The sequence below is a fragment of the Pituophis catenifer genome, unplaced genomic scaffold (genome assembly GCF_029215685.1).
Source record: "Pituophis catenifer annectens isolate HBS135680 unplaced genomic scaffold, rPitCat1.0.hap2 SCAF_1, whole genome shotgun sequence".
Classification (NCBI taxonomy): domain Eukaryota; kingdom Metazoa; phylum Chordata; class Lepidosauria; order Squamata; family Colubridae; genus Pituophis; species Pituophis catenifer.
The window spans coordinates 224,822,344-224,850,206 of NW_027256881.1; the positions used below are offsets into that span (position 1 = coordinate 224,822,344).

The window sequence follows — 27,863 nt, forward strand, 5'->3', positions numbered from 1 at the left end:
ATCACCTTTTGCAACCTTGTGACAGGCAAAGTCAATGGGGAATACAGATTCATTTAAACAATCATGTTGCCCCTTTAATAAGTGCGGCGATTCACTTAACAACCATGGCAAGAAAGGTTGTGAAATGGGGCAAAACTCACTTAACAAATGTCTCACTTAGCAACAGAAATTTGGGCTCAATTGTGGTCATAATTTGAGGACTACCCATATTAGCAGAGAATAGCTAGGTAGAGGATGGAGAATCTAGGGACTCCCTCTGCCAGCTAATGCCTGATAAAGAAGCACTGATTCGGTTTCCATATAGATTAAGGCTCCAGAGTACATAGGGCCTTAAGTCAGTGGTGGGATTCAGCCAGTTTGCACCACTTCGGAAGAACCGGTTGTTAACTTTCTGAGCAATTTGGAAAACTGGTTGTTGGAAGAAATCATTAGGGCAGAGAACCGGTTGTTAAATTACTTGAATCCCACCACTGCCTTAAGTGGAATAAAAGTAAGGGATAGACCCAGCTTTAGGTGTGATCAAGCCTTGACCAAGTGCATCCTTGGTGGAAGCATCCTGATTCCAGAACTTGCCGTTTGCCATTTACTAGATAGCAAATAGAATCTGACACCGAATACAGCCTACCTAGTACTGTTTCCTAAACGATGCAACTTTGCTTCCATTGTGCTAGGATTGGCACTAGCCAGTGTACCTATGTAGACTCAGAACTCCCCTGCCAAGATATAATGTATCTCAGGTCTGTCATTAGCAACAAGAGGAATTCCCTGCTAGGACATTTGAAGCTCAAGAGCTGGCAGGAGAATTGAAGCCTCCCCAAGCTCCAGCACACTGAGCTGAAAACCACCTGCAGAGCAGTTTGTCGTGCACTGGAGTTCAGCAGAAAGTAAATCGGCTCAGCTTTCCAAGAGAAACATTGGCATGGGGGTCACAGGTGTATGGAGCTGATCCAGGAGTGGCGCAGACTTCTTGAAAAGAAGTGCTCCACGTGAGCTCATGGATGGGAGAAAAATGAGTTCTTTAACAGAGACAAAGGCAGCATGTTTTTTTTTTTTAAAAAAAAAAGAAACAACCTTAAATAAACTGTATCATATCTACTGTAATTAGAACTGGAAAAACCCCAGTGAGAAATTGTTTTCAAGCCGTGTAACTCAGCGATCAGCCTTTTATTTCCCTATGGGATTTTTTGTTTTGTTTTGTCTTTGGCCTCAAAAGGCTGGCTTGGAAAGCTGCATGAGCTACGGGATGATCTGGAGATACATCATAAAGATTAGCGACACAATAATTCTCACAATGGAAGAATGGGCGGTAAAGGTGATGCAGTTGGCAGAGATGGCAACACTGACTGTTTTAATTAAAGAGAACAATCTGTGTAGTTTTGTTTCTACTTGGAAACAACTTCTGGACAGTTTGCTCAAAACTGAAACCTGAAGTTTTGGGGATTAGAATGATTTTGTTGTTATTGAGATGCTTGAAATGTTTAGAAATGTAAAGCGAAAGGTTGAGGTTGCAACTTTTGTGTATTCTACTGTGCTGAAAAAAGTTGGAAAACACTACTTCCTTCCTTCTTTCCATCCTTGCTTCCTTCATTCATTCATTTGTTCCTTCCTTCCTTCCTTCCTTCCTCTTTCTTTCTTTCTTTCTCTTTCTTTCTTTCTTTCTTTTTCTTTCTTTCTTTCTTTTTCTTTCTTTCATTCTTTCTTTCTTTCTGCACTCCTCTTCCTTCTTTTACCTTTCTAACTTTTGTTTCTTTTTGTATTATTACCTTATAAAAACTTTACTAAAATACTTTAAAATAAAAAGATATACCATAAAGACAAAATGTTGGACTTTTTTCATTTATGAGAGCACTCAGGGGTATATTTTTACTGAAATAGGTTCATTTATGCCCCTTCTTTGGGGAGTGGGTCTTTTTAAAAAAATACTCTTAAAATCATGCTGATTTTTTATTGATGAATTTCAGTGACATGATTTTGGCAGGCTAGGAAAATGTAACCCATATACTGCCTTTCTTTGGACAATGCAGAACAAGATGGGAAAGTAATTTTCATTTTATAAAATAAGCTGTTAACCTAGATCTATTTTGAAGCTGCCAATAAAAGCATCCCCCTTCGGGTATGTTCAAAATGTTTGGTTGCTCGTGGGGACTAAAGATATCACAGATAGGTAGAAAGGCCTCTTCAGAATGAAAATGATTGGACTTCTATTGAACTTCCCTGCTGTTTGAAGACAACGAGCTTCTGGGCTCCTTTTTTCTGCCTTGCAATTCCAGTACAGGAGAACCAAACAAAGGGAGCTTTGTGGAGGGGTGGGGGTGTCACATAGATTATCTTCCTTGGTGCACAGAAGAAACATCACCTCTTTTAAGTTGTTTGCAGGACCTGTGATCATTCTCCCCTTTCTTGTCTCTTTCAGTCTCTCTCTTTTATACCTGCTACTCACCAAGAGCTACAATCATTAAAGCAGCGGGAACCCCGAAAGCCAGAGCGTAGCAGTCTCCTCCGAAGCATTGAACACCCCCTAAGAAAATAATAAACAAGTTATTCTTTTAACAAGTTAAGATTGTTCCATCCTTTCCCTCCATTGTTATATTGCACAAAGAGGAAGTGTCTGGAGATCAGAATGTACTACGCACAGTTCGCACTTTGGCATTCTACTACCAATCCACCGCTATGCAACTTGAACTGATTTCAGCTTTGACCACGCCAATGTTGTGGTCCGCCAGCAGCCTGCGGAGCTGGCAATGGAGTCAGACAGTGAGGAGGCTGGGGAGGAACATCGGCCAGTCCTGGAGTCTGGGGAAGGCCCAGATGAGGGCTCTGTGTCAGGGGCAGAGATGGGGCCAGGGCCATCTGGGAGTGATGTGCGGACTTCAGAGACTCCAGAGTTGGACAGCAGAGGAACAGGAACAGGCAGAGGAACAGGAGGAGCCTGTTCTTAGTGTGCACATACGCAGAGTTGCCAGAAGGCATGAACAGTTAAAACAAAAGGGACAACTCGGGAGTAAGATCTGGAGATGATTGGCCCCTCCCATAAGGCTTAAAAGAGGAGCAAAGGCACGTGGGCACTTTGTAGGAAAGCAACGTTGTTAATTCTGTTCCCAGTCAGCATCTCTGTTTGATTCTGGAATCTGTGTGGCTTTGCCAAGTAGGTCTTTGGCAGAGTGTCAAGGGAGATAAAGGTTGGTGATTATCCCAAAGGACTTCTCCCGAAGGACTTTTTACAACTAATTGGGACTCAGTTGTGAATGAACATAATTCACAGCTGTTGCAATAAAAGAGGTTTTTGGGACTACTCAAGTGTTTTAATGACTCAGGAAGCCTAGGTCACAACAGCCAAGTAGCAGCCTGACTGTAACTTCTTTGACTTTTATGGAACCTGTTGTAAATATTAATGATTTAAAGATTCTGGCTGTTGAGCCTGCAATTGAAGTAATTTCAAAATACCATTGCAGCATACAATGGATGATGATGATGATTCTTTAGATTATTATTCTGGACTGTGCATAGATTTCTCTAGCACTTAGTAATAGCATTTAGACTTATATACCGCTTCATAGTGCGTTACAAAAGTGGTTTAGAGAGTCAGCATATTGGCCCCAACAATCTGGGTCCTCATTTTACTGACCTCAGGAGGATGGAAGGCTGAGTCAGAATCAAACTCTTGGAAGTGAGCAGTGAGTTAGCCTGCAATACTACAGTCTAACCACGGCTCTTGCCATGTTTGCAGCAAATCGGTTTCTTGCATTATAGGAAACAGAAAAGAGTTTCTCCAATTAAGGAGCCAGACCAGGATTAAGAGAATTGGAACCCTGTTATTTGGCCACCTGACCATAGGCAACAAATCCACTCTGTATATTTATTGTGATAAGACTGGACCCAGGGAAGAGCAAGTGCTTCTCTTTGACACTTCCTCTATCTGCATCTTCCTGGTGGTGGATCTCCATTTTGAAAATCCTGATATCTCATATCAAGCAAGACTCAGACCAGTAACTTTTGAAAAATACAATCCAATTCTGCAAATATCGGAACACAGGGCAGGGAAATGAGTCAAGAAAGTAAATTATGCTGCTGGAAAAAGCAGCCATCCAAATTTGAGCCAGCACTAAGACTCTGCTTGATCTGAAAGCTACACAATTTTGTTTATAGGAAGGCTTACCTAATAGCAACACTGGGTGCATGGATATACTTTACTAAAGGGATTTGTGAGAAGGAATAGGGGGAAGAACAGCTAATTAGGCTTTGAAGTTGGAGCCTGTTTTGCAAGCTACAACAGAGAAAACGGCCTGAAATTATCCCACATGCTGGTCTTTGCTTCTGCGATACATGCATGCGCATACACACACCCAGGCCGAATTGAGGCATATTCTTTACAAAGCTTGGGTTTTACACCCCCATTAAATATTCTGCACAACAGAAAATAGTTGAAATGAAAACAAAATCCTGACGCAGCTGCACAACCAACCGGGTAGAATATTGCTAATAAAATATTGATCACGATTACTATGTAGCATCTCTGTCTGAAGTTCACTTTTATGCCTGATATGAGCTTATTTATTTTACTTTCCAGAAGATGAGCCAATTTTTTTTTACAGTCAAAGCAGGAAGTGTTCTGCTCCAGGATGTTCAGATGACTTCTGATCTACAGCAGGAGATCTTTGCAGCTGCTCGGTACTGAAACCTGAAAGGTCACATACCACTGCCAAATTTCTGAGAAAATAAGAGCCATTTTGTTTTTGTTTTGAAAAGATTTTTAAAAATCCTATTTCTTCATTCCACTCCAAAATATGCCACTGTTTTTATTTTTCTTAACAATGATCTATGTAGATGTAAGAAGTCTGTGTCCCCCCCCCTTCCTCATAATGTGTGGAGCAAAAGCCAATCCATATTAGCCCAACTGAATGGCTCTGTTTTTTCTACTGTATACTAGAACAAACACAGAAGACTAGTAAGTCATCAGATTCCAGCTGTTAAAGAGGTTCGCAGAGGAAATAATAAAAATATTTATACACATGCTGTTGAACCGCTCTGTGAAGTATGAAGGCAAGCTTTATTCTTGGGATTTTAGAGCATGAACATACTATGCTCATCTGGAGTTGGTTGTTGCTTAGAAGAGAGCCTGATAACCGCTGTATTGTTTTCCTAAGGTTGATGAAAGAGGAAGGAGACAAGTATAACAATCAAAATACCAAGGCTCCAGTGGCAACCGTTCCCTTTTAAAATGATGTTATATGCTTGAATATATTCCAAAATTACAATTTTCTAAAAAAAAAATTATAACAATTTTCTTCGGAAACAATGAGGGATAATTGTGATGGTCTAGTGAAGCTATTCCAAAAGAGCATTTAATTTCTTTACTCAGAAGAGAAGTTAGAAGAAGTTAGAAGCAGATGGGCATCGTGGGGATGCATCTAATCATTATGAGCTCAAACATTTATGAACACATCTGTGGCATTAGAGTTGTTCTTGTTTCCCAAGGGTGAATTTTAAATTCCATTACCCATGGTCATTGTAAACTAAACACTGACCTCTTAGCACAGGAGTAAGAAAAGTGGAGATCAAGCTTCCTGCATTGATGGCAAGATAGAAAACAGAGAAGAACTTGTTTCTTTCCTGGACCTAAAACAAGACAAGATCACATCAGTCTGATATTGTAGCACATCTTAAAAGACAAGCATGGGTTTCATAAAAAAGGATTCCAACAGTCCCACTGAATTATGGTAATAATATGAAATGCTGACATAACATCTTAAAAATTGACATAAAATTTCAAAATGTTAAATTTAATATGAGATTACATTTTTAAAAGCTGAGTTAAAATAGAATACATATGTATGTAAGTATGTTTGTGTATGGGTGTGTTTATGTATGTGTATATGAATATGTAGACATACATACATACACAAACACATACACAAAAGTAACTAGGAACAATGCTGCATGGTGAATGGATTTGCAAGGAGAGTAACAGCCACTCATTCAGCGCATGCTTTTTAATTGGATCAATCTAACCTGTCAGTCCTTGAGAACTAATTATATCTTCATAAATATGGTAATAAGGGAAAAAAATCAACTCTTGCTGGGAAACTATAATTGATAAGACATTATCAAGCACAGCTGTAATTTCTTGAATAGTGGACTGGCTATTTTGAATCAATAACATCTCATTCATAAATCCATTTGCATGGAATTGTTAGTTCATTTATTTCAGTGGAACTTATAAAAACAAACACTATTTTGGCCAGATGCATTCAAGAGATTAATTTGTTTTTAGTTATACTATCAGGAGGAAGAAGAAATATTGCTAATGTGTTAATTAACAGGGTCTGCAACATCAAAAATATTGCACCATATCTGCCCCGTTGGGTGCAGTTGTATTTTATTCCATTTCTATTATGTTTTATTATACTGTGTGTAATCATTTTAATTGCTGTGTACAATATTATTTCATTTTATTATTTTATGTTATTCAATGTATATGTGTTTGAGCTGGTTAGTCAGTAGACTGACTGGCAATGTTCTCTTTTAGAATACCAAATTTTACACCCTCTCAGTTCTAATTTTCTTTTCATTTTTGTATCCTCTTTGTGACATTTAAAGCACTTTCGCACAATTGCTGGCATCACCCACAAACCTTCCAGCATTTTTGTACCCCCATCAATACTGCTGTCTTTCAATGCTCAGTCTTTTGCATGAACTGACAATGTCCCTACTAGCTGACCAAGGGGCATGTATAAAAATCATCTGTCAATCAGTTCTCTGCCCTCCAGCTTTATCATTGTTTCATTGCAGATGTTTTCATGCAGAAGAGAGAGAAAATATATCCCTCTTCACTGTGAGCGGAAACTGCAAAGCCACACCTTTCCGTAAGTGAACAAGAAAGAGAAAATCTGCAGAGTGAGACCGCTGGATTTCTTAATAAGAGATCTGACTTGAGGCATGTGACCAGGATAGAGGCACAAGACAGGCTTAGAATGGAATTGTTTGCAGTATTCCAAGCCACTGCCCAATTCCTTTCCCATAGATGCATTTCCACCCCCCAGCCCCCAGGAATGTTTTTCTCTTCATCCATTTGTAGAGATTCTCAGTCATCCAGGTCATAGTTGTCTCAAAGGTGCTTTTTTTTTTCCTTCAAAAGGCAATTGGATTGTTTTTTTCTTGAGGAAGAAGAAGAAAATGTTTGCTTCTGATCCAAGAAGCTTCATTAGTTCTGCTGGCGGGGTGTTTGTGTGTGGAAGGATAGGTACGGACAATTGAGACTTGATGGTGGAGGGGATGGAAGGATCTGATAGGATGGTGAGGGGGGAGGAAGGATTGTATTTCTTTGCAGTCATCCAGGTGTTAGCACTCTTCATCTTTTTTCTCTTTTCTTTTTTTATCATTTTCATTTTCATCATTTTCTCTTCATCGTTTTTGAAACTGATAGTCTTTTGCCAGCTTTTCCCATCTTATCAAATTTGGTCCAATTCTGTTTAATTTTAATCTTTTGATGGACAAATAGATATTCTGATACATACACACACACACACACACACACATTTATTTATTTATTTATTTATTTATTAAATTTTTATACCGCCCCCTCTCCCGAAGGACTCGGGGCGGTGAACAGCCAAAATTAAAAACACACAATACAAATATTAAAATACATTAAAACAGAATTAAATTATCTTAGGCTTCTCCAATTTAAAACCCCGTTACCCATAAAATTCACCAATTAAAAATTTTTAACCCAGCCCGGCTTGCTGAAATAAAAACGTCTTCAGGGCCCGGCGGAAGGTCCGGAGATCCGGGATTAGTCGTATCCCTGGGGGCAGCTCATTCCAGAGGGCGGGTGCCCCCACAGAGAAGGCTCTTCCCCGGGGGGTCGCCAGCCGACATTGCCTGACAGACGGCACCCTGAGGAGACCCTCTCTGTGGGAGCGTGTTGGCCGGTGGGAGGTTATCGGAGGCAGAAGGTGGTCTCGTAAATAACTGGGTCCTAAGCCATGGAGCGCTTTGAAGATGAGAACCAACACCTTGAAGCGCACTCGGAAGACCACTGGAAGCCAATGCAGCTCGCGCAGGAGAGGTGTCACGTGGGAGCGCCATGCCGCCCCCATAAGTACCCGCGCGGCCGCATTCTGCACCAGTTGGAGCCTCCGAGTGCTCCTCAAGGGGAGCCCCATGTAGAGAGCATTACAGTAGTCAAGGCGGGAAGTAACGAGGGCATGAGTGACCGTGCATAGGGAGTCCCGATCCAGAAAGGGGCGCAACTGGCGTATCAGGCGGACCTGATAGAAAGCCCCCCTGGCCACGGCCGTCAAATGCTCTTCTAAGGACAGCCGTGCGTCCAGGAGGACACCCAAGTTACGCACCCTCTCCGTGGGGGCCAATGTCTCGCCCCCAATAGTCAGCGATGGCACCAGCTGACTATATCGGGACGCCGGCAGCCACAGCCACTCAGTCTTGGAGGGATTGAGTCGGAGCCTGTTCCGCCCCATCCAGACCCGCACCGCCTCCAGGCACCGGGACATCACTTCAAGGGCATCGTTGGGGTGGTCTGGGGTGGAGATGTACAGCTGGGTGTCATCAGCGTACAGATGGCACTGCACCCCAAAACCACGGATGATCTCGCCCAGCGGCTTCACATAAATGTTGAACAGGAGAGGCGAGAGGACCGACCCTTGTGGCACCCCACAAACCAAGTGCCTTGAGGTCGACCTCTGCCCTCCAGCCAACACAGACTGCGACCTGTCGGAGAGATAGGAGGAGAACCACCGTAAAACAGTGCCTCCCACTCCCAACCCCTCCAACCGGCGCAGCATGATACCATGGTCGATGGTATCAAAAGCCGCTGAGAGGTCTAATAGGACCAGAACAGAGGAGCAACCTCTGTCCCGAGCCCTCCAGAGATCATCAACCAACGCGACCAATGCCGTTTCCGTGCTGTACCCGGGCCTGAAGCCGGACTGGAACGGATCTAGATAGACGGTTTCCTCCAGGTACTGGGGGAGCTGTCGCGCAACCACACTCTCAACAACCTTCGCCAGAAAGCGAAGGTTGGAAACTGGACGATAGTTTGCTAAAACAGCTGGGTCCAGAGAGGGCTTCTTGAGGAGGGGCCTCACCACCGCCTCTTTCAAGGCGGGAGGCAAGAACCCCTCACTCAAGGAAGCGTTTATAATCCTCTGGAGCCAGCCTCGTGTAACCTCCCGGGTAGCCAGCACCAACCAGGAGGGACACGGGTCCAATAAACATGTGGTTGCGTTCAACCTCCCCAGCATCCTGTCCACGTCCTCGGGAGTCACAGGGTCAAACTCATCCCAGATAACCGTCTCAAGACAGACCTCGGACAACCCGCCCGTACCTACCCAGTCGGAGTCCAAGCCTTCCCGAATCTGAGCAACTTTATCGTGCAGATAATGCGCAAAATCCTCAGCACGACCTTGCAAGGGGTCTTCCCGCGCTCCCAGATGGAGAAGGGAGCGAGTCACCCTAAACAAGGCAGCTGGGCGATTTTCTGCCGACGCGATAAGAGCGGAAAAGTAATTACACTTCGCCGCCTTTATCGCCACTAAGTAGGTCTTGATATAAGACCTCACTAGTGTACGGTCAGATTCGGAGCGACTGGCCCTCCAACTACTCTCTAGGCATCTTTTCCGGCGTTTCATCCCCCTCAGCTCCTCGGAGAACCAAGGAGCTGGGCAGATTCGGCGCCGGGTCAGAGGCCGCAAAGGCACGACCCGATCTAAAGCACCAGCGGCCGCCCTATCCCAGGCGGTCACCAGGTCCTCAGTCGAGTCGCGTGCCAGAGTCTCAGGAAATGGCCCAAGCTCCATTCGGAACCTATCAGGATCCATCAGGCGCCTGGGGCGGAACCACCTAATTGGTTCCGCCTCCCTGCGGTGGGGCATAGCGGTCAGGAAGTCAAGTCTAAGGAGAGAATGGTCTGACCATGACAAGGGTTCAATAACTATATCCCCTGTATCTAAGCCATTCAACCACTGACCAGAGACGAAAACCAAGTCCAGCGTGTTTCCTCCTATGTGAGTGGGGCCCTGAATTAACTGGGTCAGGTCCATGGCCGTCATGGAAGCCATGAACTCCCGAGCCGCCTCAGATGCTTCACCGATGGACGGCAGGTTGAAATCCCCCATGACTAAAAGCCTGGGGGTATCAACCACCACCCCGGCTATAACATTGAGGAGCTCGGGCAGGGCCGCTGCCACGCAGCAAGGAGCCAGGTACGTAACCAGCAGGCCCATCTGCCTCCCATGGCCCCACTTCACAAGGAGAGACTCACAACCGGCTATCTGAGGTACAGTGGCCTCCCTAGGATCAAGACCTTCCTTTACAATAACCGCCACCCCCCCACCCCTACCCTGGGCCCTTGGCTGATGGAATGCGCGGAAACCTGGTGGGCACATTTCTACGAGGGGGACCCCCCCCTCCAGGCCCAACCAGGTCTCAGTAATACCCGCCAGGTCCGCTCCCCCCTCCTGAACCAGCTCACAGATGAGGGGGGCTTTATTAGACACGGACCTGGCATTGCACAGCATCAGCCTAAGACCCAGGCTCTGAGACTCCGGACAACCCAGGGAACGAGAAGAGCACTGGGGGCCGGAGCACGTCACCGCTTGAAGACAGCGGATACGTGCCCCCACAACATGATATGGCCCCCTGCTCCCACCATACCTGCCCCTCCCACCTACGGTCCTGATGACATCGCCCTCCTCCCTACCAGCACCAACCCCCTCCGATCCCCGCTCCGCACCTCCCCTAGCGCGACCCTGTGCCGGGCCTGGTCCCCTCCCCAACAAATCACCCTCCCTATCCTTTGCCAAACAACCCTCCCCCCTCCCAAAACCCCTTAAAAGATTGGCAAATGACAATTTTAAAAAACCCCTCAACCCCCTCTTCGCCGCATGCCACCTCTCGGGATTCCAAAATCCGTCATCGAGGTAGGCCCTCGATAGAGTGGAGGGCCAATCCTGCGAGAGGGGGGAGTCTCGCAGAACAAGAAGGTCAGCTGCCGTATACATCTTGCCGTATACAGAGGATAAGTGCCCATGTCCCAAGGGTCAGATGGAAAATAAGAGGTCCAAAAGGGAGCAAATAAAGTGGGGGCATCCAGAATCCGAGGTCCAAAGTCCACTGTCCCCTCACCACAGTGGAAAGGATCTCTTGCCAAGTCGACACAGTTCAAGGGGGATACAATCCAACCACCCTCTCACGGTGATTGGTCTGATGGTCAGTCCCCTCTACTAGTGAGATGGAAGTAGTGAACCTTTGCAATATCAGTTCAGCAGGGGTTAAAGTCCATAGCCACCCTCTCACAGTGGCTGGTCTAATAGTCCGCAACCACCCTCTCACGGTGGTTGGTCTGATGGTCAATCCCCTCTGCTGGAGAAATGCAAATGATACCATACCGACACCGCTCGAGGGGCACAAAAAACCAAAAACCACCCTCTCACGGTGGCTGGTATGATGGACAGTCCCCTCTACCGATGGGATGGAAGAAGTGAACCGGCTCCCATAAGCTCCCAACACAATTTACGGTCCCCCTCCACAGCAGGGGGAAGGGCTCTGATGAATATGAGCTGGATTTCAGTGCCAGCGAGTCCATAGACGGCAACCAGACCGAGACAGGTATAATGCCAAGGGGAACGATGGAAAAAGGGGGGAAATCTCCCAGCCCCCAAAAGTCAGTGGAGGCCTCCCAACGATGTGAGGGGCTAACCCATCAACTGGTCATAGCCTGTCCCGGACGGACGATGTTATAGTTTGCCGTAAGTCCGTCAAGCAAATATATATACATGTATGTATTTATATACACACACATATACATGTAGGTCTTTGGTTATTCGGGTTTTCTCCTGCGTAAAATTGGAAGTACCTTGGCGACGTTTCGACGAAGTCTCATTCGTCATCTTCAGGCTGGTGTCTTCAGCCTTGCTCCTAGAAGCACAAGGCCGAAGACACCAGCCTGAAGATGACGAATGAGACTTCGTCGAAATGTCACCAAGGTACTTCCAATTTTACATGGGAGAAAACCCGAATAACCAAAGACCTTCATACAAATACCCACAAAAACCTCAGAAAACAAATATCTTACATTGCTCCTAGAAGCACAAGGCCAAAGACACCAGCCTGAAGATGATGAATGAGACTTCGTCGAAACATCGTCAAGATACTTCCAATTTTACGCGGGAGAAAACCCGAATAACCGAAGACCTACATACAAATACCTGCAAAAACCTCAGAAAACAAATACATATACATGTATATATATGTTTTTTCTGTTGAAGCACCTGGTCTACCCCAATATGGGAGGGGGCATACTGTTTCCCTTTCACCTTTCAGCTCCAATCCAGGAGCCCTCAGGCAGTCACTTTCATGACAAACTATTTTGTATCAAAATAGTTTGCTCCCTCTCATATTGGGGTAGACCAGGTGCTTCAACAGAAAAAACACTTAATTTCTCCCCTGGCTCAGCTAATAAAGGGAGAAGAACTTGAGGCTCAGAGGTTAATACAACTGCCTAATATGCAGGCAGCCCAAGTTCGAACCCAAGTAAGGGTATGGCTAGCTGATGAGAGCTAAATAGCTTGAAATAGATCTATATTAGTCTCCCTTTATTTCTTTATCAGCAAATACAAATTTGATGTATATATATATATATATATATATATATATATATATATATATATAAATTTTCTTACTTCTTCGTAGGGTTTATGTGTGTTTTTCTTCTAGCCAGGTTTTCCCTACGTAGCCAAGGGTTTTTTTTTTTTTTTTTTTTTTTTTTGTAGCTCCAGCTCAGTGGAGCTCCAGCTGAGCTGGAGCTACAAAAAAAACCTTGGCTACGTAGGGAAAACCTGGCTAGAAGAAAAAAAAACATATATATATACACACACACACACACACACACACATATACATGTGTGTGTGTGTGTGTATATATATATATATATATATATATATATATATATATATATATATATATATATATATATACACACACACACATACGTGTGTGTGTGTGCATATACACATACATACATACATACATACATACATACACCGTGTTTTCACCTCATTAGGGTTTATTTTCTGGTTAGGTCTTATTTTTGGGGAAATACAGTACTAAATGCGGTACACACACACACACACACACACACACACAGATCCGGCATTCTGTCAGGTTGCAAAAAAAATGAAATATCCATGAAAGAAGTCTGACACACCATAGCTCCTTGACTTCAACAAAAGGAAGAAAGATAAGGAGCTAGTAACATTCCACCCCACTAAAGATCCTTAGTAGTATGATTTTGAAGACGAAGGAAATGCTATAAGCATTTTTCCTTTAAATATTTGAATTGGAAATATTGTAATTCCTTGAAGCTTCCTAATTTCATCTTCTTATGTATGGATGATGCTATTTTAGCTACAAAAAATTTTACACTCAAAGAAGAGTTTGTTCTAAATGTGAAGGGATGTATGGACAGCAGCCTTTCATTAATTTCCTTTTGGTCAGCTTCAAGATGGAATATGTAAACTGTAAGATGAAAGTACTACGGATGAAAAAAGGAGATGCATTTGAACAAGTTGTGATGAAAAATGAATAAGATATTGATTTTGCACCAATAGAATAAATAATGATGAAAATAGCCAAATTTTTATGAGGTATCTCAGCTTATAATATGGACTGATCAATTCAGCAGCACAGTTGAGGAAGGACAGTTCCAATGATTTTCTTAACCAATTTAGAAGGAATCAGAAAGCAAGGCCAAATGGCTTATTCTTATTCTTCCACATGGAATATATTCCTTGTCTGTATGAAGATGAATAGAATTACCTAATTATTTAAATAGCATAAAGGAATTAAACACCCATTGTGGTTTATCACACCAGAAATCCATTGACATTGTAAAATGGTTTGAATTATATTAATGCACGCTGGTTTCTAATACATAGAAAAGATCTGATTACAGGCAATGTGTAAGTGGATTGCTTCATATGCTCTGCTCATTCCTGAAAAGAAAATATGGTTTTCATACCACTCACATTTCTTGATCTCTTTGGAAATGGGGAAAATTAAAGAAATTGGTATGCTAATCCATGCATGCAAAAAATGGGGAGGAACAGAAGAAATGGAGAGTTAAGAAAATCATTTATTAAACATTCTCATTACAGGTCAGTGACAATTTTGGGGTAGAGGCATTCCTTCAGACTAATGCCTACCATTAGGTAAATATATAATCCTTAACATACATTTAATCTTAATAATGAAACCATGCAGAATAAAATGAAAATGTCATGCCTATCAACTAATGTGGGGGGAGCTTGTTTATACTCTGCCTTGAGAATGTGAGAGGATTATGAGAGTTAGTTTTCACACAGTCACTGAAAAACAAGGTAGCAAATCTGATTATTGCGAAAACAAGGTAGAAATGGAAACTGACCTTTTTGTGCACAAAAGTGGGCCACAATAGGTTACGTGGGGTAGGAAGAAGAAAGAGGTGCAAAAGAATTTGAAGACTGAATACAGATCAAGGTCAACAACAGAGGAATCGCCAGAATTTTTTGATTATGGCCTCCTAACCTTCCCTCAGACATGAATTACTATGCTATCAGCAGTTCTGAATTCTTGTAAATGTATCTATTTGGATATAAACCTGCCTGCTGGGTGACATCTGAGAAGGATAACAACAATCCCATGAAGGTCATGTGCAACCAATACTAACAACGGACAATAAAATGCAATGATTTAAAAATAACTGTCTCTTTAGGATCCTTCTAACCAGTGATTTAACAACTGGTTCTCTGCCCTAATGATTTCTTCCAACAACCAGTTTGCCAGACTGCTCAGAAAGTTAACAACCGGTTCTCCTGAAGTGGTGCGAACTGGCTGAATCCCACCACTACTTCTAACCATGTAAATAATCTTTGAAAATCAGCATCAAAGTTGCATACGCAGTAAAGAAGTCATCCTGAAATCATCTGGCTCATAGTAATGAAAGATGGGAAAAGAAACCCAGGCTATTAGTACTCTGGCATTCATGGGATTGTTATTCTTGTCAGATGTCACCCAGCAGGCAGGACCAAGCAGGCTTATCCAAATAGATAAGTTTACAAGAATTCAGAACTGCTGATAGCACAGTAATGTTGAAAAATCATCCTAATGTTGCAAATCTCAAATTGTTCTGCTACTAGGTTTATGTCTCTTATTCACAGAAACCACTGAAATCTTGTAGTTTGCTCCATGTACTATATGCAATTCCATCTTTTAGTTACTAAGCTTTTTTAAGTAGACTTTCCAGTAGAACTGATCAGCAAAAGTTTGAAGAAGTACCTGCTTTCATGTGACATGAACTGACTCAATGATTACTTCCTTACTCAAATTCTCTTCTCTTCCTGCTCCACCCTCTACCTAGATACAAGGATATTAATCACCAGGTACGGCCTCTAGAATCCCTTTCTGTTGTTTCCCTGGCAAGTTCCTTCATTGGATGATTTTAGAAAGAACCCGAACGGTTCTTGTTAAAGGGGTTTTGTTGCTACTTCTACTTTTACTGAATAGCTTTTACAACTATTTTTACATTATGATATTAACAGACTGCTTTCATTACAATCACTGCCTTCAATGTCATACTTGGGGGATGAGTGCTACAAGACTGGAACCAAAAAAGGGTCATTAGGTAACAAGTGTAAGCTATTAGCTTGCACAGAGGAATGCTGGCATCGGCAAAAAGCAATTATTCTTTAAGACCGGGTGAAAAAAAGCCATCAAAATGTAGAGTAAGCATATTCAGCAGCTATGAATGCCATTCTGACAATAAGCAATGAGAGACTGGAAGGGCAGGGGATAGAATGTTCTCCTGGTCCCTTGCTGGAAAATGTGGTTGACTTGATCTCAAAAATCTAGAGCCTTGACGTCAAATTTATGGCATGCGTGCCAGAGGTGGCACACAGCACCCTATCTGATGGCACATCGCCCCAGTTAAGCTCTGCTGTGCATGCGCATGCACCTCCCGCCAGCCAGCTGGTCTTTGGGTCTCTGCCGTGTATGCGCCATCCTGACCTAGAGCAAGAGACTGTCATTAGAAAGCAAGGCTAAATTGCCACATTTTACAGCTGCTCTCACTTGTAAAATACCAGCCAATAACTCTGCGGTATGCAGAAGTATTATTGGCTATACAGCCTGTCTTTGTCCGAAAGAAATAAAACCAGTTAGGAATGGAGATCCCCAAAATTAGACTAATTCCCTTTTGGAAGAACAAAATAAGCTTGTGAACTAAGTGTGGTGTGACAGTGTTTTCTACTAAAAACTCAATTCTATCCTCTAGCTCAAATATAGAAAGGAAAAAAAAGAGCTGTCAGATGTATAGACCATAATTAGCATATACTGAAACTTTAGTGCCTAACTAAATATAGCAAGTATAATTTAGTTTTTGGTTTGGGGTTTACTAATTATATGTACATGAAGAAATAGACAAGTATAGGAAATGAAAATAAACTGACGTACTCTAAAAAGTGTTTGTCTCATTGTGATTCTCTGATGCTAGGAAGCAAATACTATTCCTAATATCTTAAGAATCTGGCTGGTTTCAATATTTTACCCACAGTTCACCTATCCTTTAGCCCAGGAGCGTCAAACTCATGTCATCCTGGCGGCATCATGTGATGTATCGGGACTTTTTCCCCCTTCGCAAAACTGGGCGTGGGCATGGCCCAGCACATAACACATCCGGCCCACAGGCCGGGAGTTTGACAGCCCTGCTTTAGCCCTTCCAGGTGGATGAAGCCAGTGGTGGGATTCAGCCAGTTCGCACCACTTCGGGAGAACTGGTTGTTAAATTTCTGAGCAGTTTGGTGAACTGGTTTTTGGAAGAAATCATTAGGGCAGAGAACCGGTTGTTAAATTAGTTGAATCCCACCATTGGATGAAGCCCCAAAAGGTACTACTGATAGCACCACACAGGTCAACCCCAAAGTCAGGTTTCTAAACACCTTATGAGTATTCAGGCAGTAGTTGCTTACATTCATACTCATGTCTGAGTGAACACTGTTTGAAGTTGTTATTTTTCAGCAGCTGCCCTGTGGTGGTTGAGACTAAGCTGTCTAATGGCATTTCACAGGATTTAATACTTGCTTTCGGTTATTCCTGAAGTTTTAATTATATGCTTACCTGTTCCTAAGGCTGACTCAAGGAATTATCAAATCCCTTGAGATTCTTAGAATGTAGCTTGCTTGAAGATGCTTGTGTTTGAGGTCCACACAATGTGAAGCAGCCTGTAACTTCAAACTGCATCAACAACTGAACTTTTGAAAGGGTGATTCTTGCTGTATTGTCTTGTTGACTTGCTAGGCATCTCATTAGGCTTCAAAATGAGTGGAGATATTAGAAATTTTCCATATGCATTTCTAAGCAGATGTAATTAACACTGAAGTCACTTTCAGCTGCCCTAATAATACCGACCTTCATATGCTTCCTTAAATGTGTGAATTCTTTTTTGTAAGAGTTGGGTTATAAATATCTGATATACCTTTTGGGACAAAAATTGAACATTGTAAACCTGAGGTCAGAAGAAATGTTCACTGGATTTTTTATAGTTGTTTGCCTAACTATATTTGGATTGAGGCTATATTGTGCCATGGAAAATAATCTTAATGCTGCACAAATAGTTATTGTTGTGCATGCAAGAATATAATGTGATATTCTCATGGTTCAGTGAGTGGTTTGCATTTAATCATTTGCATAGAACAGGGGAAGTCATAGATTTATATTTAAATCAAAAATAAATCAAAGTAAAAAAATTATCTGATCCAGGCTGGAGAAACAAATGCATAGAAGTTTCACATGACTCTCCATTTTGAATGAATAACTGGATGAATGATGACTTGGCATATAAAATATGCCAATATATAAAAGGTAGGTGAAATGAGGACCCAGATTGTGGGGGCAATAAGCTGACTTTGTATAAATATACAAAAAGTATGAAGGCTATTGCTTAACGCATTGTAAACCGCCCTGAGTCTCCGGAGAAGGGCGGCATATAAATTAAAGCATATATATATATATATATATATATATATATATATATATATATATATATATATATATATATATATATATATCCCCAAATTCTCTGAAACAAGGAGAGTTAAAATTCCATGTGATGATTCCACTCATCTGCATAAAGACCAGGTCAGTAATTGAAGCTTATAATAACCATATGTAACACCTATTAAAGTTTATCTAATTTGGTGTCCTTTGGATTTATTCAACTTGAACTTTTATTGTCCCTAGGCAAGATGGGTAGGGATAGAGACAGGAGTTTGGAAAAAAATAGTTATCTTACTGTTATTCTATTTACTTCAGTTTTCATTTCTTTATCCCTGCTTTTTTTTCCCTGGTACCTTCTTGGCTGATTTCCATAAAATCTTCGACTGCATTCTATGGATTGTGAAAATTAAAATACAATACATCTTGAAGGCACTAGCTAGAACAGCCAAGGCCAGATATTGGGTTATGGAGGACTGCTATAGATCACTATCCTTCTTCTGTATCAACTGCCTTTCTTAACCAGGTTGTCTCTAGATGTCATGTAACTCTTAGAACTTTTCCACAATGGTTGTGACTTTCAGATATATTGGTTTCTCTTTCTTGCAATCTATTTTAGAAGATTGGAGAAAGGTGAACTACCCATATGAAATGCATTCATTTTAATTCAACTTGTCTTAAGAACCAAGTCAGGGAAGGATGCTTCCCAATTCATTACTTTATTTGTAGAAACCGGATGAGTGACAAATGTCCCCTCTTCTCCATGTAGAACCTTCATATTTATCTAATGCGCTTAGGTTTCTTGGCTTGAAGAGAATTAGAATGAGGCTGGTAGTACATTTTCTGACTAATAAACTGAATTAATATTACATTTTAGTATTATAGTAAGAAAGAGTACTACCACCTTTTACCATAATTTCTAAAAAAAAATATAAATTCCTTCTAATTTTTTTGCCAATATGAAAAGGTTAAACTTGGTGCATTTTACTTAAGAATAGTTGGCTCGGGCAGGGGCCATATCAGAGGTGGGTTTCAGCAGGTTCTGACCAGTTCTGAGGAACCGGTAGCGGAAATTTTGAGTAGTTCAGAGAACCAATGGTAAAAATTCTGACTGGCCATGCCCCCATCTATTTTCTGCCTCCCAAGTCCCAGCTGATTGGGAGGAAATGGGAATTTTGCAATAATCTTCCCCTGGATTGGGGGGGGAATAGAGATTTAACATTATCCTTTTCCTGCCATGCCCACCAAGCCACACCCACAGAACCAGTAGTAAAAAAATTTGAAACCCACCACTGGGCCATATGATATTGAACTGCCAAAAAGGGAACTGTTTCTTCACTCAGAGTTTGAGAGTTTGGTTGGGAACATTCAAAGGTCTATCAGGCTGCTTAAGCATTAGCTTTTAGCGATCAATTAGCAAACTGCATAGTCAAAAAAGATAATATTTAACCACTCAGAGAAGATCAGTGATTAATGTGAAGGAAATTTGTGAAGCATTTAAAAAACAAGGGCTGTTGCTATTATAATCACATCCAATTATGTATTAATTAAAGGATGATTACAAAATATAATTATTATTGTTCATAAATGTTGCACTTATGAGAATGATTCAGCCCTCAGGTGTTGTTACTGTGCTGTAATTAATACAAGGTTCCCAATTTGTCTAATATGATTTCTTTTTAATACTTTCTTCTAAATTTCGTGTTCAGAGATAGCTAAAACAGTGTCATATGGAGGATAATCAGATCTATTTTTGTACTGCTACAGAAACTAGGACCAGAAAAATGGATATATATTTTGTTTAAATATAAGGAAAAAGTTATCGAAGGCAAGAGGTGCACAACAGTGGAGTTTGCGGGTTCTCCACTTCTAGAGGTTTTTTTTAAGACCTACATGGCTCAGGGCCAGGTTATCTTCGAGACTGCCTTCTACCACTTAGCTCCCAGCGACCGGTAAGATCCCACAGAGTTGGTCTTCTCCGGGTCCCGTCAGCTAAACAATGCCAGCTGGCAGGCCCACGGGGAAGGGCCTTCTTTGTGGCTGCCCCAGCTCTCTGGAACCAGTTACCGCCTGAGATCCGGACTACCCCCACCCTATTGGCCTTCCGGAAAGCGGTGAAGACCTGGCTTTTCCGGCAGGCCTGGGGCCGTTGATCTCGCTGTTGCAATCTTGCCATGAATGGTGTGCATGGGCTTTTAATGTTTTTAAATGTTTTTATAATGTTTTTTAATAATTTTTCTATGTTCATTGTTCGCATTATTTTTGCTGTAAGCTGCCCAGAGTCCCTTGGGAGTTGGGCGGCATAGAAATGCGATAAATTAAATTAAATTAAATTAAATTAAATTAAATTAAATTTTAAAAAAGACACTAAAGAGTTACTCTTAAGGATAATTATCTGGTTTTCTTGCACTTCTTGAGAAGTTTGCACTAGAGTAATTCCAGCATTTTATGTCTAGTGGTTTAGGTGCTAGATTTCAAATCAGGAGACTGGGAGTTCTAGTCCTACTTTGGTATGAAAACCAGCTGGGTGACTTTGGGCCAGTCTCTCAGCCCAACCCATCTCACCAGGTTGATATTGTAGTGAAAATAGGAAGAGGAAGGAAGTATTAGGTATCTTTTCTGCCTTGAGTTATTTATAAAAACGATAAAGGCAAGATAAAAATAAATTCTAGAACACCTGGCTTTTTATTGATCTTCCATGCAGCTTGTTTAAACAGGTGTTTTGAATTTAATTTTAAGGTTATTTATGAGATGTATAACAGTAACTCAGCTGCTGTTTCTAACTGAGTTGCTCTTTGATTTCTTGTGATCTGGATTTTTCCGAGTTTGGAGTCTCTGTGTTTTTTTATCCTATTACTGTACACTCCTTAAGACATTTTGGACTTGGGTGAAATGAAAACATGCACAGGCACACATATGTGTATACGTATACATATATACTCATGGACATATATGTATAGATGTTTATGTGTGTATGCTTGAGATGGGTGGCTATACAAATTGTTTAGAAATGCACAGAAAAAGAGAAGGGAAGGGAAGAGACAGGCTATCTAGAATTCCTCTCCTATGTGAAGAGCTACTAGAGTGATAGAAAAGCTATTTCTGAAAAGCTACTGCTATTCAATAGATATGTGCCAAGAAAAAGTAGGGCTTAAAAGCTTAAGAAGCTCATTTGTTTAATTTTCAAGCCCAGGTTTTTGCCTGCATAGTGTTTCTTGGTTTCTTTACATTTGATATAAATTTAAACAGGGACATTCACATAATTCTGGAGGTAATTTGGTGCCAAGCCCTACAGATTAATACCAGCGCTTTAAATTGCACCAAAAAGCCAATGCAGGTGTAACACGTTCCTACTGACAACTGCCAGAGTCTACATAGGCTGTTGCAGTTTGAATTATCTCCAAGTGGTATTGGTAGAATTGCTACCTGTTTTGTCCAATAATGGGCTAGATAGAAATGTAAGGTATTTGTTTATCTCTCTATTATCTATGAACAAGACAGCAAGACTGAACAAGGCATAAAGACTGAATAAGACATTGTATCTGTTTTGTATCTTTTGCACATACAAAAGGAGGATGAGCAAATGTTTCTAAATGAACATTCCAAACGACCCTTGACATGAGAACTTTGGTCTATTAATCATACAAGGGAGAAATAGGCTTCGACTCAACCCTTCCAAAACCGAGTGGCTGTGGCTGCCGGCGTCCCGGTATAGCCAGCTGACGCCATCGCTGGTTATTGGGGGTGAATCATTGGCCCCCACGGAAAGGGCCCGCAACTTGGGCGTCCTCCTGGACACACGGCTGTCTTTAGAAGGGCATATGACGGCCGTGGCCAGGGGGGCTTTTTATCAGGTTCGCCTGATACACCAGTTGCGCCCCTTTCTGGATCGGGACTCCCTACGCACAGTCACTCAAGCACTCGTCACCTCTCGTCTGGACTATTGTAACGCTCTCTACATGGGGCTCCCCTTGGGGTACACCCGGAGGCTCCAACTGGTGCAGAATGCGGCCGCGCGGGGGATTATGGGAGCAACTGGGCGCTCCCATGTGACTCCTCTCCTGCGCAAGCTGCATTGGCTTCCGGTGGACTTCCGGGTGCGCTTCAAGGTGTTGGTGATCACCTTTAAAGTGCTCCATGGCTTAGGGCCAGGGTACTTACAGGACCGCCTTCTGCCACCAATAGCCTCCCACCGGCCAGTTCGCTCCCACAGAGAGGGCCTCCTCAGGGTGCCGTCGGCTAGACAATGCCGGCTGGCGACCCCCAGGAGGAGAGCCTTCTCTGTGGTGGCACCTACCCTTTGGAACAATCTACCCCCAGAGATACGAGTGATCTCCGACCTCCGGACCTTTCGTCGGGCCCTAAAAACTCATCTCTTTCAGTTAGCCGGTCTCTCTTGATTTTATGATTTTATGGTTGGTTTTAAATTTTGATATGGATTTTAAATTGATAAATTTTAAACTATGGGCCAAATTTAATTATTTTAAATCTATTTTTAATCGTACTTATGTATAAATGTTTTTTATTTTGGCTGTTCACCGTCCTGAGTCCGAAAGGAGAAGGGCGGTATAGAAATTCGAATAATAAATAAATAAATAAATGCAATAAAGATCAGGTAGATGAATCTTTATGCAGGATATTTCTTCTCCTTTTCCACACTTAGAAGAAGGGACTCAAGCAAAAAAAAAAAAGATGTAAAATACATATAATGCCACGTAAAGATAAAGAAATGACATGGAAGAAAAGAAACACAATTCTTACATGCTTTTCTTCAAACTGGTCTCCACCGAATGCTGCCACGCAGGGTTTGATTCCTCCCGTTCCAAGAGCAATCAGAGACAGGCCCGTCATTGACAAAATCCTTCAAATAGGAGAAAATTTCAGCACCATCAAAAGACTTGGAGGGGCAGGGCAAGTCTTGGGGGCAGAGCTGCAAACTCCATAACAGAGCCTTTTGAAGCATGTTAGTGAGGACTCTTAAGCAGTATGCTGTGGCAAACCCAAATCCTGCAATAGGAACATGCAGCGAAGTTATCCCTTCCCGTTTCTTTCTAATGGACTTTCAGCCAACAAAATAAGCAAAAATCAAGTTGGATCAGTAATGTCTTATAAGATGGATCAGTAATGTCTTATAAGTCTTTAGTCTCAAAACCATGCCAGAAAAGAAGTTGAAATGACATCACAATTTTGGTTGGATCTGTAGCTTATCACCTTTTGTATCATAGCACTGAGCTACTCCACTCATTTGTAAATTCTTGAAGTGTAGACTCAGTTTCTGACTCATTATGATGCCATCACCAGCTTATGGCAATAGGAGACATTTTTCTATTAAAAAGGGGAAATGGCCCAGCTTTGTATCTCCTCCCAGTGAATAGGCTTTCCCAGTGCAAACTCTGCAGGAATAGACCGTGATCTAACTAACACTTGACTTTTATGCTGCATTTGGCATTACATACACCCATTCTCTCAAAGGTATGCAAAGGAATGGCTGGCTGTTGTACCGGTGTCACTAATGAGGCCCAGTAGTATTGGGAGGGGTGGAGACAAGGGTTATGAAGAAGATATCTGCTCTGGCAATGCTGATGGGGCAGTGGGTGGTAACAAATGCCCCCAGATATTGTGTACCAGTACCATTATGTATATAGTATATTCAAGAGCAATATCGATGGTGCTTCAACATTCTAGAAGAATGGTTATTGGGAATTTGAAACTGAATCCAGGACTAGATCATCTGGAGCTTCCTTCCCATTATCAAATATGAAATGCAAATAAATTCCCTAGCTCAATGCAGCAAAATCACACTTAATCACTCTGGAATAAGACTATGGAACACAGTTGCTAAGAAATATGTACTTTTCAATGAGTTTAAAGAAGCTGTATATTTTTTTTATTATTTCTTTACACAACCTTTTGAAAGCTATTGAAAGTTATTAACTAGGTTAACCTGTTAGGTGGAATTTAAATTTGTGTTATTGCTATATAATTTATTTTTAGCACTTATTTGTTTGTATCTTAAATTGCCCGATAATTGAAACTATCTGAACGATATAGATAATTAAAAATTATAAAATACAAAACAATAATATCAAATAAATGTGATTGTAATTGATTGATTGATTCTTATGTTGCCATGAATAAGGAATTAATTTGGAAAATAATACATCTGAGAAAACAAAAACTGCCCAAGCTGTCTTTGTGCCATTTGAGGTTTTCTATTGCCTCATTGTTGCAGTCTCTTGTTTTACTCAAAAAAAAAAAAAAAAAAAAAAAATCCTCAATGCAAAGAATTTTTACAGAGGGGTGTGGCATGTTGATGAAGCTAAGATGGCAAGATCTGAGGTTGTTGAGATTTGGATTGGAATAAATCAGTTCCCTTAGGACAGGGGTCGGCAACCTTAAACACTCAGAGCCACAAAGGTCCTAACCAGAAGCCCCCCCATTCAATTCTGGAGCTGACCGGAAGTCCAGTTCCCCCACCATAGAGTCTCCTCCTAGCATGGCATCCTTTTTCCTATGCTGACCGGAAGTCTGATTCCCCCACCATAGAGTCTCCTCCTAGGGCAGCGTCCTTTTTCCTCTACCTGTTCTAACCGAAAGCCCTATCAATTGTGGAGCCAACCAGCAACAAGGAGCCGCAGCAGAGGGATGAAAGAGCCACATGCGGCTCCAGAGCTGTGGGTTGCTGATCCCTGCCTTAAGACTATGAATTCTACAACTCCATGTCTGTTGAAAACAAGTACAATACATCAGAAATAACATTTTTCCTCAGGTTTTTGTTTAGCATTGTTTTTTTACTTTCTTTTTTAGGAAGAATTTTTTGATACCAGGGAATATTCAACTCTGTGAGTCCACACCTAGGTCACCCAGCATTCATTTTTGAATCTAGCCAATTCAAACATTTATGAAAAATACTTTTTATATTGCCTTGGGATTGTATAGGTTCCAACTATAAATCAATCAGAATAGAACTGGAAGGGACCTTGGAGATCTTCTAGTCCAACTCCCTGCTCAAGTAGGAAACCCTGTACCATTTCAGACAAGTGGTTGTCCAGTCTCTTCTTAAAAGATTGCAGTGATGAAGGACTCACAACTACTGAAGGCAAGCTGTTCCACTGGTTAATTGTCCTCACTGTTAGGAAGTTTCTCCTTAATTCCAGGTTCCTTTTTTCTTGATTAATTTCCATCCATTGTTTCTTGCCCTCTGGTGGTTTGGAAAATAAGTTGACCCGCTTCTCTTTGTGGCAGCCTGGAATACTGCTATCATGTCCCATCTAGCCCTTCTTTTCTAAATCCTGCACTGTTCTTCATATGTTTTAGTTTCCAGGCCTTTAATTATCTTAGTTGCTCTTCTTTGCACTTTTTTCAAAGTCTCAACATCTTTTTTGTAATGTGTAATATACTTTGTAATAAATAATGAAAAGTTTGTCTGTATAGCACTTTACGCCATATACTCACCAGCCAGATCATGATCTCCATGATAAAATGTGCACTTTACATCAAATAAAGAGCAACATTATTTAATTTTAATATAGTTTTCCATGTTTATACTTTTTCATCAATTGCAAGAACAAAAACTCCTTGCATTGATTTCTCCAACTCAAATAGTATTAAGCTACCTGTTGTGTCCAAGTACTTTGGACTTCAGTTTCTATCAATCCCAGCCAAAATGGCCAATGCCAAGAGATTAGGTAACTATAGTCAAAATATTTAGAGGCAACCTGATTAGTAGGGGAAGAATGTGGGGCATGAGTCATTGCTGTCTTTGTCAACAGCAATGGCTTCTGCCCAACATTTCCTAGTCGTACCACAACTAATTGCAACTATCTGCTACATATTGTTTTTACAGAAGATAATGATGAAAAAGTACTACACAACCTAAAACCATCTCTATCTATTGGCCCTAATGGATTATGTGCCTACTTCTTGAAAAAGCTTTCCACTGCCATAGCCAAACCACTAAGCACAATCTATGAGATATCTTTCAGAACCACTCCTTGCCCAATCTATGCTCATTAGCCACGGTCATTCCTATCTTCAAAAAGGGAGATACCCCCCCAATTGAAAATTACAGACCAATCTCATTATGTTGTGTCACCTGTAAAGTCATGGAATCAATCATAAACCAATCCATTACCCTCCACTTAAAGACAAACAACCTACTTTCTAACAAGCAGTTTGGTTTCAGGAAAAATATTGTCCTGTAATCTACAACTCCTACACTGCAGAACTACATTTGAACTATACAACTCGATCAGGGTAAAGCAATAGACGCAATTTATATAGACTTCTGCAAAGCTGTTGATTCAGTGGTACACAACAAACTACTGTTAAAACTACGCTCTTACGGCATTTCTGCACAAATGGATAGCTGCATTCCTGTCAAACAGGTAACAAGTAGTCAAAATAAGGAGTGCCCTATCAAACCCTGCATCAGTTAACAGTGGTGTCCCCCAAGGCAGCGTTCTAGGACCAACTCTCTTTCTAATTTACATAAATGACCTTTGCGATCATATTATAAGCAACTGCGTCCTTTTCGCTGATTACGTAAAACTATTTAACACCACCAACAATACTGCTGCCCTACAAAGCAACCTTGACTATGTGTCAGAATGGTCGAACAATTGGCAACTTCAAATCTCAACCAACAAATGCTCTGTCTTACACATTGGCAACAAAAATCAGAACACCAAATACAAGCTGGGCAGATACGACCTTGTAGACGACCCTCACTCTGTCATTTCAAAAGATCTAAGCCCTAGAGCTCACTGTAACAGCATTGCCAAAAAGGCATTAAGAGTTGTTAACCTAATTTTGCAAAGTTTGTTCTCTGGTAACATTGTACTGCATACCAAAGCATATAAAACCTTTGCCAGACCAATTCTCGAATACAGCTCGTTTGCCTGGAATCCACACTGTATATTGGACATTAATACAATTGAGTGAGTCCAGAGGTATTTCACGAGACGAGTACTCCACTCCTCTACTTGCAATAGAATACCTTATGCCACCAGGCTTGACGTTTTGGGCTTGGACAACCTAGAACCATGCCGCCTACGGTCTGACCTAAGCTTAGTACACAAAATTGTCTGCTACAATGTCCTACCTGTCAATGACTACTTCAGCTTCAACTACACTAATACACAGTCAAACAATAGATAAAAACTCAAAGTAAACCACTCCAAACTCGATTGCAGAAAATATGACTTCAGCAACAGAGTGGTCAGTGCCTGGAATGCACTACCCGACTCTGCTGTTTCATCCTCAAACCCCCAAAACTTTAACCTTAAACTGTCTACCGTGTACCTCACCCCATTCCTAAGAGGTCTGTAAGGTGGTGTGCATAAGTGCACCAGTGTGCCTACCGTCCCTGTCCTACTGTTCCCATTTATTCGTACTCATTTCTTATGTTTATACTTATACCTGTTTATACTTATATGTTTATATGTTATGTTTATACTTATACTTGTTGTCTCTTACATGCTTGACAAACTAAATGAATAAAATAAATCAATAAAATCAAAAATACAATAAATACAATAAATAAAATAAATAAAATAGTTTTGCAGCACCATTACGAAGTTGAATTTATAGGATTCTAAGGTGACTGCACAGATTCTTCATTTCTGATAAATGAACACACTTGAAAACACTGTGGTTCACTTTAAGCAATGGTGGGTTCCTCCCGGTTCGGTCCGGTTCGGCCGAGCCGGTAGCGGTGATGATATGATGTCACTGAACCGGTTCTCCCCCCCGCCCTCCCACCCCCTCACCCCCCACCCACGTTATTCTTACCTTTTATTTGGTCCCACCCCCAATCT

General features: G+C 41.6%; 1 protein-coding gene across 1 annotated transcript in view; it reads right to left on the minus strand.

Moving 5' to 3' along the window:
- SLC15A2 (solute carrier family 15 member 2) overlaps positions 1-27,863 on the minus strand; it is an 86,537-nt gene that overhangs the window by 47,858 nt on the left and 10,816 nt on the right. Inside the window, exons 5-7 of the mRNA XM_070957091.1 lie at positions 22,807-22,906; positions 5,526-5,616; positions 2,441-2,518 (exon numbers count right to left, since the gene is read on the minus strand). Coding sequence (XP_070813192.1) covers positions 2,441-2,518; positions 5,526-5,616; positions 22,807-22,906 — 269 coding nt within the window. The remainder of the gene's footprint in view (positions 1-2,440; positions 2,519-5,525; positions 5,617-22,806; positions 22,907-27,863) is intronic.